The sequence below is a fragment of the Sander lucioperca genome, chromosome 19 (genome assembly GCF_008315115.2).
Source record: "Sander lucioperca isolate FBNREF2018 chromosome 19, SLUC_FBN_1.2, whole genome shotgun sequence".
NCBI classification, from domain to species: Eukaryota; Metazoa; Chordata; class Actinopteri; order Perciformes; family Percidae; genus Sander; species Sander lucioperca.
In genome coordinates this window covers 7,638,953-7,651,955 of record NC_050191.1, presented here as the reverse complement: position 1 = coordinate 7,651,955, position 13,003 = coordinate 7,638,953, and the positions used below count along the sequence as shown (strand labels likewise).

General features: G+C 39.3%; 2 protein-coding genes across 4 annotated transcripts in view; one reads left to right on the top strand and one right to left on the bottom strand.

Moving 5' to 3' along the window:
* Nucleotides 1-4,599: 4,599 nt before the first annotated feature.
* The window catches only part of exoc8 (exocyst complex component 8), a 26,453-nt gene continuing 18,049 nt past the window's right edge, over nt 4,600-13,003 (bottom strand). Inside the window, exons 2-6 of one of the 3 annotated variants that reach the window (XM_035995179.1) lie at nt 10,035-11,197; nt 8,840-9,093; nt 8,086-8,334; nt 5,712-6,162; nt 4,600-5,290 (exon numbers count right to left, since the gene is read on the bottom strand). In XM_035995179.1, the coding sequence (XP_035851072.1) occupies nt 5,755-6,162; nt 8,086-8,334; nt 8,840-9,093; nt 10,035-11,184 (2,061 nt within the window). In that variant the 5' untranslated portion in view covers nt 11,185-11,197 and the 3' untranslated portion in view covers nt 4,600-5,290; nt 5,712-5,754. Of the gene's footprint in view, nt 5,291-5,708; nt 6,163-8,085; nt 8,335-8,839; nt 9,094-10,034; nt 11,326-13,003 lie in introns of those variants that run through there. The other 2 variants (XM_035995178.1, XM_031322133.2) reach the window with 2 other exon arrangements.
* The window catches only part of LOC116066483 (nucleolar and coiled-body phosphoprotein 1-like), a 3,341-nt gene continuing 2,814 nt past the window's right edge, over nt 12,477-13,003 (top strand). Inside the window, exon 1 of the mRNA XM_035995180.1 lies at nt 12,477-12,541. The gene's annotated coding sequence lies outside the window, so the exon portion shown is untranslated. The remainder of the gene's footprint in view (nt 12,542-13,003) is intronic.

Here is a 13,003-nt window from a genome sequence, read left to right as displayed (position 1 = left end):
AAGGTTGGTACAGGGAATAGAAATGCCATGATTGTCAATCATTATGTCAACAGTAATGGTGGTCGTGATGATAATAATGATGATCATTTATCGTGACTGCCTGAAACTCTGCATTTGTTCTGCCTGTCAGCCTGAGATAGATGATCATACCAAATAAAGATGAAACACATAAAACATAAAACTGCTTGATCCCACCAGGACAAATGCTCGAAATGGATGGAGATTTGCAGTCAGTTCGATCCAGTAACCTTTGTGTTGATTGACATTAGCTTTCTGTGTTAGCTAAACATTTAATGTGACCAGACAGCAGCCGTGACTGAAGTCCCTCAGGGTGCAGCATTAATTCCACCCACTGGGACAGCGCTTCCATTTATTAGCCCTGTTAGCATCCCTTTACATGGGATTCAGATCCGTTCTGTGGTAACATGAGTGTGAACACCCACTTTAAAACGGATATACACACACATGCAATTACTCTCATTGCCTGATTTAACCTTTAACACAATCTAAGAACTAAGTTTCTATAGGGGGGGGGGGGCTTGACCCCACTCTGGCCCCCCAAACTGTGACAAATATTTTCATATATTTTTCACCCCATCTTTATCCCCAAAGAGGGGATATTATTCATGTGCAGTGATACATAAAATGTAGGTTAACACTGAGTATGAGTATTCTTGTGTTTATTGTTATATGTGTATCGTCTTTTGTAGAACCAAACCTATGGAGGGTTTGTAGTATGTAACACTTGTGCCTTTATTTGGTACCACCTTAAAATCGCCATGTGGCCCCAGCCTGGCCCCTCCATTTGAAATGGTTACTGAGGGGATGTACTCATAAAAATGTAAAGGCAGGGCTGCAAATCACTTTAAGACAGCTCAGTGTGATAAGAGATGAAAGCTCAAGTAAATTGTCACTTTGACAGTAATGCAGACGTCTAAATGGTTTTTGAAAGTACAGCAATCATTGCAAGATGCTCCTGGAGCAGATACAAACTCCCAACAGCACTATCCCTTTTAAATTACATTCAATGAAGAGTAATTTGGGGTTATTTTTAGACTGCATTATATAGGAACTCAGGCTACATTTTCTGTAGCCATTCCATGTCAAAAGTGCAGTTTTTGAATTTAGCCCCTGTAGCTGTGTTTGTCCAATTTTACCTTGTTGTTCTGATGCTTTTGTGTTTGGTCTTCCTCTCAGAAAGATTCTTGAGTTCCTGAGAATCTGTTCTTGACCCCTTCTATCCCCTCCGAATATAAACACAACACGAGAAGCAAAAAAGCGTTTTCTCTGACAAGCTAGCTAGCAGTTAGCCACTCTGTCCGAGTCGACCATATAACAATATTTCGCGGCTGGTGAACACCGAGGTGTTTAACCTCAAGTTTTTCTTTAAAAGACGGACTTTTAAACGTGTGCTGTAGAAGATAGACATCGTTCATGGTGACCATAGTTACTATCTTCAAAGAAGAAATACAAACAGTCCGACAACTATGAGCAAATAACAGACAGACAAACAGTACTTCATTGGCAAACAGCTAATCAAAGCGGGTGCAGCGGTCAAACAGCCAATCAGCGTTGGGCATGCGCATTGCTGTTTTCGCACATTCTGGGCACTTGACATTGTAAACAATTAAAAGAGCATAAATTAAACCTATTACATTATATTACCAACTGACCTCATATTGTAGAATCATGATAAATAACAGCAGCATGCATTAATCCAGAATTGTATTCATTTCTAAGTTACTCAATGTCACTAAAAATCAAGTTGTTCTGCTGCCAGCAGGTGGCGCGTCGCATTACGCAATGTGTACATCATGTTGCAGTAAGGTATGGCTTATTTTAACTCATTTATATAGGCCTACTGGAAAGTTGCTAGCTTGTGAATTTCCCCCCAAAATGTTGTCTCAATCTATAATAATACATCACAATTTATGTGTTACTATCATTTGAATCTGCAAAGTTCCTAGTAAATAAAGTTAAATCAAAATGTTATAAAACAAAATAAATGTAGTGGAGTAAAATGTGCAATATTTGAGAACTATACAAAATGAAATACGTGATAGAAGGGCAGTGCATTATAGTGAGGCAACGTTTTGTGGCTTACCAAAAAGCAGTCGGAATTTGTATCCCACTATAACATTTAATAGTAACTTCTCCATATTCCCCAAGGTTATTAGGCATGATCTAAAATTATACAAAATAAAATACTTGATCGTAAGGCAGAGACTTTGCATTATATAGAGGATTGAGATGCTGAGATGAAGTATTAAAGTACAACAGCTTCACTACAATCTTAACCTTTGCTGTTGAAGAATCAAAATGACCATTTATTCATCACGTGAAATATTCCCTGTATATTCCTTGTGTTGACTGAATAAATTCCTCTTGAAATCCCACCAGCCTGATGCTTCTTCTCTGAAGATAAGCTGATAATTTCACCCGAGGATTTCGTCGAGCCCTCGATCACATCAGTGGTTGTAATAAGATGAGCTGTGAAGCAGAGAGAACAATCATGTGTTAAATCATGAACGGAGTCTAAAAATATCAGCGTCTGCCATCGTGGCACGCCGGGCCTGTCGCTGCTGGGAAATGTTTGACACAAAGAGAGGAGCAATTGTTTTCATGTTGCAACAACACAATCCAGTATGGTTAAACTGGCTTTGACTGCAGGGAGAACTGCAAGACAGACATTTCAAAATGATTGAATTTAGAATTTATTTTCTAGCAAAACAGGATGTTGAATGCACTGATTTCTGGATGTTTCCCAAGAAATAGTAAAAAAATAGTAAAAAACTAAAGTTGATAAACAGTATCTATAAAACATTACTGACGTTATTATTAGCATTATTACTTATTTTTAGAAAAATGTTTCCTTTAAATCCACATAACTGAAATCAATCATCATATTTTTATTTTTAGTTTTAATACATACTGTGTATATATGTTTATACTTATATTGTTATATTCTGGCGCTTGGTTTTCTTAGCCTTGTATTTAGAGATTGTGTGAGGCGCACCTACAGCACCAAAACAAATTCCTTGTATGTGTAAAAAACGTACTTGGCAATAAAGCTTATCTGATTTTTGATTCTGCTATTCAAAATTTCTTGATTTTGAGCTGCCACAAGAGGGCAATATAGCCATAAAACAAGGATCAAAAAATAAATGTCATTGTTTTTGGTATCTGAGCTGCAGTGCTTTCATTTTGTACAGTCACATAAACATGCTTTATATATATATATATATATATATATATATATATATATATATATATATATATATATATATATAATGTGCTGTAATGTGCAGGTACAGCAGATGCTTCAGTCTTTCTCTGTATCCATTAAAGATTTTTGCTTTTAGTTCAAAACTTCCTAGCTGACCTCCACCAAGTGAATCAGATAGGCAGGGTTTGGTTTATCCGGTAAAACGAACACACCTACATGTAGGATGATTTGTCTGCCAAATATTAATTTGAGGATTAGATTGATCAAATCCTTTGCAACACTGATTCTTCATTCATCACACGTTCACAAGAGCAATCAAGTGCGATGGTAGAGTGAAATATGTGGAGTGTAACTAAAATTACAGCGTTTTCACAGACATTTGGATTCAAAATAAAGCACAGGTGGAACTAATAACATTAATTGCTGCAATCCGTTCCAGCCATTACTGTATCATCACCATAATTAACCATCATTAATGTTATTAATTCCACCTGTGCTTTTCCCTGCTATGACAAGTCAAAATGTTCTACCATGAAAAGGTCTAGCACCATTGGTGCAGGTTAGAAAGATAAATTCAGACAGAAAAACAACATGTAGATATGCAAAATAGACTTTTGGCATGGAAGAAAGGATAAACTGGTGATCCTTTTCAAACAAACACATCCGTCATTATTATCATTATGGTTATCATCATTATTTAGGATATTATTCACCTTATGGTGGCGATGTACTGTATATAAGTACTGACCCTTATGGGTATATGTAGGCGTGTATGTATGTATGTATATATGTAGGTAAGTGTATGCATGCATATGCAAACACACTGTATGTATGTATGTACTGTATGTAGAAAGTTATCTGGGTAAGTCTATATGTTCTTTAGTTTTTTTGTATAATTTATTTTATCTTTCTTGTCTTGTCAGTTTTTTTCCTTGACAATTTGTTTGTTACTCTTAAAAATGTGAGAAGGAGGGAGGGGGGGGGCTGATATAAGCTGAAGCTTCTGACCCTACCCTTTGGTTCAACAGAAATGATACATGTGGGAAAAGAAATTTTCAGTTAATGTAAATTATGTTATTTAAAAAAAATAAATCTACTTGGCTCCTCTAGTTACTAGTAGAGCCCTTTATTTAGAATTATATTAATATATAATATTCTAAATAAAGGGCTCTAGTTACTAGTACTCTCGGTAATAGTGTTACAAGCATGTTATGCTTTTGAAGAGGAGTGTGAAATTTGTTTGGCTTTTAAAAGGTGGGCTTGACAGAAACATTTTGGAAACAACAGATCTTTTATACAGGAACTTCACTCTGAACACATTCTTTTATATAGCAGGTGCAACGTATATCTTTTTGTAAATACAAAAAAACTTGGATTGTGCATGAAGATCTTTATTGAGTTCCATGTGTTTGATTTTACCAGGTCATTTTCTTTTCAGTCATCCCTTTTAATCAGTCCTAGCAGCTGCAATACTATTTAGTGTCTAACAATGGTCCTGTGGCATGAAAATAAAAGCTTCCAACTTATGCATAAACATTAGCTTTTCATGGTGAGTACACACATATTCAATTAAGATCAGATATTACCAATATCTGTAATCAATTGTGTAATGCCATTTCAGAAAAAAAACAGGGGCACACACACATGCACAAAACGGCATATAACCGGTTTGATCAGAAAATGAACATACATTTATCAGCTGTTTGTCTCAAATGTGTCCCGAAGAACCATATCCTCATTGCACGATTACACAGATTTGAGGAATGGCGCACTTCTTGGTTAGCTTGGTTAGTCTTGCAGCGATAGGAATTTTTGAAAACAATACTAATATCAGATCATTTTTCATCAATATTAGCCAACATCAATATCAACCATCAAAAGGCATTTTTGTGAGAGTTGGTACAAATTCAGGTGCAAAGTAGCTTTCTACACATACCTATCTTGAGGTATGGTATTCTGCTGCTCTCCAAGATGCATCCTGTCATTTCTTGTCCTGCAATCTCAAAACAACCGACAACTAGCCGTTATTTCTAAAATGGGAGTTGAAAATGCCAGAACAGTAGGATTGGGCACATTCCTACTTGGAATCGTTTCAAAAATTACGATTCCAGTGGAATCGTTTCTTTATTGGAATCGTTTGGAGGATTTGGTTTCTAATCTGATCATGGGTTCCAAATTTAATATGCGCAAGTTTTGGTTTCCGTAGCAGCCAGGCGCTTGTTGTGTTGCAGCCACGGAGCACAGTAAGCGGCGCTCTAATGTGGCTTTATTTTACGTTGATAAAGCCCGGTAAAACTGCAAACCACCATTGAATCAAAATAAAACGTTCCTCTTATTTGTGAAATAAGCATGTGACCCGTTTCAATTCCACCCCTCAAAGAATCGGAATCGAGAATCGATAAGAACCGGAATCGAAAGGAAGAAATCGCAATTGGAATCAGAATTGTTAAAATCCAAATGATGCCTGACCCTACAGAAGAGTCAGTAAAAGAACATTTTTCATTTGCCCATCGTCCTTTATTGCAGTCTTAGACCACCGATGTGGTACTCTCTGGATTGATTCGAACCGGCCTGGTGCTCTTCCTCAGGTCCTGCAGCTGTTTGGCCGGCTTGCCAACGCCCTCCTCGAACCTCCTCTCCACCACGGGCAGAACGGTGTCGTGGAGGAAGGTGGCGTTCTGCATGATGAAGGCCTTCTTCTCCGGGTCCTGCTCACAGCGCAGGCTGTAGTCCACGTGCTGCACGGCCACCAGTATGATCTCTCTCAGGCTCTCCAGCAGCACCATGTGCAGCTCGGGGAAGTAGAGCTTCAGGCCTTCCTCCAAGAAGCTCATCATCTGCTTCGTGAAGGCCACGATGGTGTAGCTCAGGTTCACCCAGCAGTCGTCGCCGGTGTACTGCTCGAAGCTGCCAATGCCACAGCTGCGCATCTCATCCTGCAAAGAAAAAAAATGAAATTTATTGAAAAAAATTCTGGTACAGGATATACTGTAAAATCCTCTATTCCAGACTCAAGCAACACAAAACAAATATATATATATATATATATATATATATATGTATTCACATTTGAACATGTTTTAATAAAACGCATTCATTTCATGATTGAAATGTTCTAACAATTCATAAATAAGTTACATAAATTACTGACAAGCTTTTATTATATATTACACCTTTTGACAGGCAAAATGCATCCAACCTATTCTTAGAATAATTAATTGAAGGGGAATGCACAACTTCTGGAAGCTCGTTCCATGATTTTACTGCACGGTAAACGGTCTTTTCAAACAGGCATGTTCAGAATGCATGTTCAAAAAGAAAGATAGGCTCAACTGTTACATCATATATTCCCCTGTAATAAGATTCATATGGTAATGTGTGGCCAGGTTGGCTCAGTGGTAGAGCAGGCGCACAAGTACTGAGAGGTTTATGCCTCGACGCAGAGGTCCATGGTTCGAGTCCGACCTGTGACGATTTCCTGCATGTCTTCCCCCTCTCTCTCTCCCCTTTCTCACCTAGCTGTCCTGTCAAAAATTAAAGGTGGAAAAGCTCAAAAAAATTATAAAAAATTTTTAAAAAATGATTCATATGGTAACATAACATTGATTTAGCATATACTGTATTCATGGAGGCTTAAACATTTGTTGTCATTAACACCAAGCATCGGGTACGTCTTTCCTCCGCACACAGGTAGAAATCACAAGAAGTTTAAATTAGTGAACTGTACTGTCTACAACAAAAGATTATTTTCAGTACCCACTCATTACTTTTTCTATTTGTCAATCAGTGTTAGTTTATAAAATTAGAGTGTTGAGTAAAAAAAAGCCCATCACCATTTCCCGGAGTCCAAAACATACAGAAAAATACGACGCACATCTATAACATGAGACAGGTGCGTCGGAGGGTGACAAGTAAGTCAAAAGTAGCAAATGAACTCCCGCACACTGTCTAACTTGCAAAAAATAATAAATTTAATAGTAGGCAACGTTTCGGTACTAGACCATCATCAAGGAAAATGAGTCCAGAGTCCAAAGGTAAAACTTCAAATGTCGTGTTTTGTCCGACCGACCCAAGGATATTAAGTTTACAGTCATATAAAAGGCTATTTTAGGTCTACTTCCATTCTACCTTCTGACCTATATCAGTGTAAATAGTATCGGGACTTACAATCTTCGTTCCCTGGACCTTTTCCTTCTGTCTGTTTTAAAGGTTAGAACTGAGCTGGCGAAAAAGGTGTTTAAGTTTGCTGCTCCCTCTACATGGAACAAGTTACAGAAATCCATGATTTTCCAGATTGTGGTTGACTTGGAGGGATTTGCTGTTTCAGTCTTTTTATGTTTTAGTGTTTTTGTGTATTTTGTGTTTGTATGTACTGTATGTGTGGTTGTACTGCTGCCTGTCTTGGCCAGGACACTCTTGAAAAAGAGATTTTTAATCTCAGTGAGTCTCTTCCTGGTTAAATAAAGTAAATGAATAACTATAAAATGGAGAAAGGCACCAAATGCTCACAATGGAGAAGCTGGAAATGTTCTGTTGATCAACTGATGATGTTGCACCTTACTATTGATAGCCCACTGGTGCTAATGATACTGCACTTTACTATTTAATAATGTAGAGATACTTGGTGTTGTGTATTGTATTGTTGTTGTGTGTGTGTGTGTGTGTGTGTGTGTGTGTGTGTTGTCTGTTGTCTATGGTCTGTTGTCTGTCTGTCTGTCTGTTGAGCTGTATGGTGCAAGATGAATTTCTGAAAGGATCAATAAATGTCTATCTATCCTTAACAACTGACTGACATCCAATCACCAACAGGCAAAATAAGAAAAGACGAGACAAAACATGAAATGCAACGTAAAACCCACCTTGAGTTTAGTCAGAGCCTCGGGGGTCATGAGATTCATCCTCCTCCACATCTCCTCGGAGTTTCGGTGTTTGGTGGCTTCGATGATGATGTCATTGTAGCTCTGCAGCGCCGCCTTGATGTCTTTGACCAGCAGGGACTGCAGGGTGAACGTCAGGTCCAGGCCGATCTCAGTCAGCTGCTGACAATGCTCCTTAGCCACTTTAACGCACTCCGCTGCTGTCGACAGGCTCTCCTTGCTGTCAAACACCTGATGAAGACGAAAAAAAATCACTTTATCTGGTTTATTTTTTCTGCTATTTCACAAGAACAAATATAATTTCACATGCTTTCGAAACATGTTACCTCCCATGTCAATGTTTTCAATTACCTTCAATGTTACAGGTAAATAAGATGGGCAGGTAGTTAGCAAGTTAACTAACTAAAAAAACAACATAATTAGTTTTTTACCTGACTTCTCTCCTCTCCTTTGAAGCAAACAGCCATATTTTTGCTTAGTTTTTTAATATTTATATAAGTAATACTTATAGTAATATAAGTAATACACAGTATCCAAAGTTTATAGTCTAGGCTCAAACTCTACTTCTGACTTGCAGTCCACTTGCGCTTTTCATGATTCCAGATAGAACGCTTTTGTCATGTTATTTTTTATATATATATATATATATTTCTTTTTTTAATCACAGGTATCAGTACTAAATCATCTTTTCCCATAGTTGACAGGCTGTTGCTTGTCTGTCTGATCCTCTTACTACCTGCTTGCTGAAGGCGTTCACAAACATCCTCATGGCTGATTTGGACCAGACCACGAAGGCGGAGTAGCAGCCTGTGTTCCCCGCAAAGTCCATCTCAAACTCCTTGGCCGTCTCCAGCAAGCTGGTGAAGAAGATGTTGCAGAGTTTGTGGATGTAGAGCAGCGTGGCTCCTTCTATGCGAAGCTGCCGTATGGCCGTCTGGACTGCAACGGCGCGGTTCTTCAGAAACAACTCACAGGCCTTGGTGGACTGGCCTGAAACATATAAAAAAATCAATTCAAATTGACGGCAAATATTTGATCTAACGTGAGACAGGGGCATTGTTTGGGGCTTTACCATGTGTTATTTCATATAGACTATTACATTTTCAGAAAACATGCTATATTGATATACATACATCGTTATCAAGATATGAAATGACCTACAGTATATCGGGATAGAAGATTTAGGCCATATCGCCCAGCCCTAATAACACATAACTAAAAACTATCAGAACCTAATAATAACTAAGGGATGATTAGTTTGAAGATAGAGCAACATTGCTGCTTTTGTTTGTCTTATGTAATGTATCGTGATTATTTTTGGGACAATTTTTAAAATCGATTCTTTTCACTAGAATCAATATTTTTTATTTTATTTTTTACCAATGAGTCATCATTTTCTGTTCATACGGTACCGCCGAAGGCGACTACATCATATCCGTTTCCAGCAAAACACACCAAAAGCAGAAAATACATATTATGTACTTCATTATTATGTACTTTACAAATAAATGTCTGACTGATGTGATGTGCATTTTCTTTTAGAAAACAAATGTCTCATGATATATATATATATACACGTATCTAGAAGTGTATTATTCAACCATTTTTTTGTTAAAGGTAAAGAAAATCGCAATACTATTTAATTGAAAATCGCAATAAATGAAAATCGCAATACAAATAGAATTGGCACACATGTATCGTGTAGAGGTGTGAACCTTCACTGATCTCCCGATTCGATTACGATTATCACGTCAGCGATTCGATTCGATATCTCGATGCATCACGATGCGTTAATTTCAACACCTCTAGTATCGTGAAAGAATCGAATCGGGACAAAAGCGTATCGTCCAAGCCCTATGCAATAGTAAACTAAACATGGGGTATATGATGTGTGAGGTGATATTGATGACAACAAAAAAACAAAGCAGGACCTAGTCTGATCAGCTGGGACACGGCCCTGCGGGTGGCTTTAGGTCCGCCGCGAAGCGACCGATCTGGAGACAACTCGAACACCAGAACCTCTGTCAGCTGCCGGACACGCTGGTCCACCTTCAACCTCAGCTCTTTGACCCTCTGGGTGACCGGCTGCTCTTTGAGATACTCGTTGAGCTTGTCCAGCAGGTCCACGGCGCCCTCGAAGTCTCTCTGGGCGATGCAGACGTCCAGATCCTCCGGCAGCTCCTGGATCCACTCCGGGCTGAGGTCCACACTTTCTTCGGCGCCTGCTGGCTCGTCCTCGTCCTGTTCGAAAGGATTGGTGGACGCCTCCGCCCTCACAGGAGACGTCGGGACCTCCTCCTCTTTCGTGTGCCTGTCCTTGGTGACTTTGTTCTTCTTGGTTTCGTCCAAGATCTCCAGCCACTCCTTCTTGATCTTGCTGTTTTCCGCCTGGAAGATGCGGCTGTCGGGGAACATGAGGATCTTGAACATGTCCTTCATGGGAGGGTTGTCCTTTACGTTGACCACGGCGAAGCTCTCCAGGTCGTACAGGGCATTGTATTTATACTTCACGGTTCCCCTGCGGTTTGGCAGCCAGGTGGCGATCAACAGACAGTCGTTCATCAGGAAAGCGTGCACCTTCTGGATGGGGGACATGTTGTCAACATCAAACTCTACGAGGTCACCGTTGTAAACAAGGTGCCTCCCTGGGGTGTCCATGATGTTTTTACCCCCTTCCACCTTCTCCAGCAGTGAGGTCAGCGTCCTCTGCTTCAGCTCCTCAGTCTCTTTGGGGAAAGCAGCCTGCATCTCTTTGGAGGTCTCGTCCTTGTCTGTGGACAACAAGGCCTGGGTGATGCTCTCCATGATGCTCTTCTGCTCAGTCAGGATGTGGCTCAGCTGGTACATCTCGCTCTCCAGGTAGGAAATCTCCTTGGCCGTTTCAATGAACTGTCTGTAGTTCTTGTAGACATTTTTCTTCAGGTTTTGAGCCGTTTCGTCGGCCAAGTTTTGGATTTTCTGACGATGCTCCTGGAGATCTCTGTCGCCATCGGACTGCTGCGACAGCTGCTTGACGTAATTTTGCGGGTCGAAATTAGGCGATTCGAGCAGCTTTCGTAGTCGATTTCCCGTTTCCGACATCTTCTAGCGCGTACGTGTGTGTTTATTTAAACAAAAATGTTGACAAATTAAGGACAAACGTAGAAAGAGGAAGAGTTCATCTGTTCACATCCGCTAGCCTTGCAACCCAAAACAGGAAGTTGACACCCCTGAAACGTCACGGGATTCAGAAAATGAGATGGCCAACAAATCGCATCAAAACAAAAGATTTTAAGTTAAATTTGGCCGTTCCTAAAAGTCAATATCTTTCTAAAATGACAGCATTTTAAATATAAACTATTTATAAGACTTGACATGTTGCTAATTGTCATTGATTCAATTACTAACAACAACTAAACTACAACAGAAAAACCCCGAGTGCATTTTAGATTGGCCTGAAAACACCGAGGCAGAGCCGTAGTGCACATAGACAGATAAGAAGGTAGTGCACCCTTTTATGTCAATATGAGTGAATGAGTGCACCAGAATGAGTACACAGACTGTAAATAAGTGTCTATGAGTGCACCAGACTTCTATATACAGTCTATGGCACCAGAGGAAGACTGGATCTTTTTTATTGACAAAAACACCAACATACAAAACTCTCGTTGGGGAAAAGGACATACATGCGTATATACAATACAAATGTTGTCTATGTACAAGAGAGAATTACCTGAGCAAAAGAAACAACAAAGAACAAAACAAAAAAGGGGGAGCTACTTAAATATACACAGTAAGTCAAAAGCAAAAAAGGCTAGAGAAAGTAAAATTAGCATTTAGAGCGGAACACAAGGAGAGGTTAATCAAGAAGTTGTCGTTGATGACCACATGGAGGAGGAGCCGAGTGGACACAATGATAATGCATCATCAGATGCCGTGGAAACGATCTCTCAAGCAGCTGTAGAGGAGAATATATCTGTGGAACAACCCAAAGTGGACGCAGCAGATAATAATATATTCACATCTGCTGCATGTACCGTGGGTTGTAAACTATACCTGCAAACTAGTCACTTTTCGGCGAAAATCGACGTTATGAATGGGAAAATGTCATCCAGTGAATCGTGTAGATCCGAAGAGTTTTTAGTTTACAAGTTCCCATAACGAGAGTTTCAAAAACCTACTGCGGTCTTTTTTCTTTTTCTTTTTTTTTTTATTGACAAAATGCAGTTTACAAAAAAATCGGGTAAGCAATGATAGCACGTGAACAACAAGTGCACAAACTTATGAAAATAAAAAAGTAAATAAATAATAGAAACATACGAGGCAATACAAATGAGAAATAACATACAAATATAAAAAAAAAGACATACCTACTGCGGTCTTCTTCACAATAAAACATCTTTGATGAAACGTCACGCGAGTCATTTGGCCAATCACAATCACTGACATTAGTTTTGAGGTAAGTGCTGTTATCTGCCAACAATATAATTGTTTTCTCTAACGTTGTTGTTAACATGTTTAACGTTAACGTTATAATGGAAAGCAAGCTTGTCGGCTTGTGTTGTTAGCCTACAATGTTAGTTCAATGTGAAGGATTTTGGCAAGGCTATGCTATTAAATGCTCTTCTCTCTGATGCTCCGAAACGGACGTTAGAGACAACCTAAACATCGCCGCATGTCACGCTAGTTAACACTACACTTGGCAGCAGGTAACGTTAGCCTACCGTTAGCTAGCAGCTGGAGTAAACACGGTTAAAATGCTGACAGTAAACGGTGTAAAAGTTTGTCTGTATTTCACTGGAGAGGATTCCGACACCAGTCTGTAGCTGCCGTTGTCTGAAAAACAACACAGATGTTGCGTTCACTTGAAACTCGCCTCGCCAGCCTCGTGCTGCATTCAAAGTTATTGTAAAATACCCTT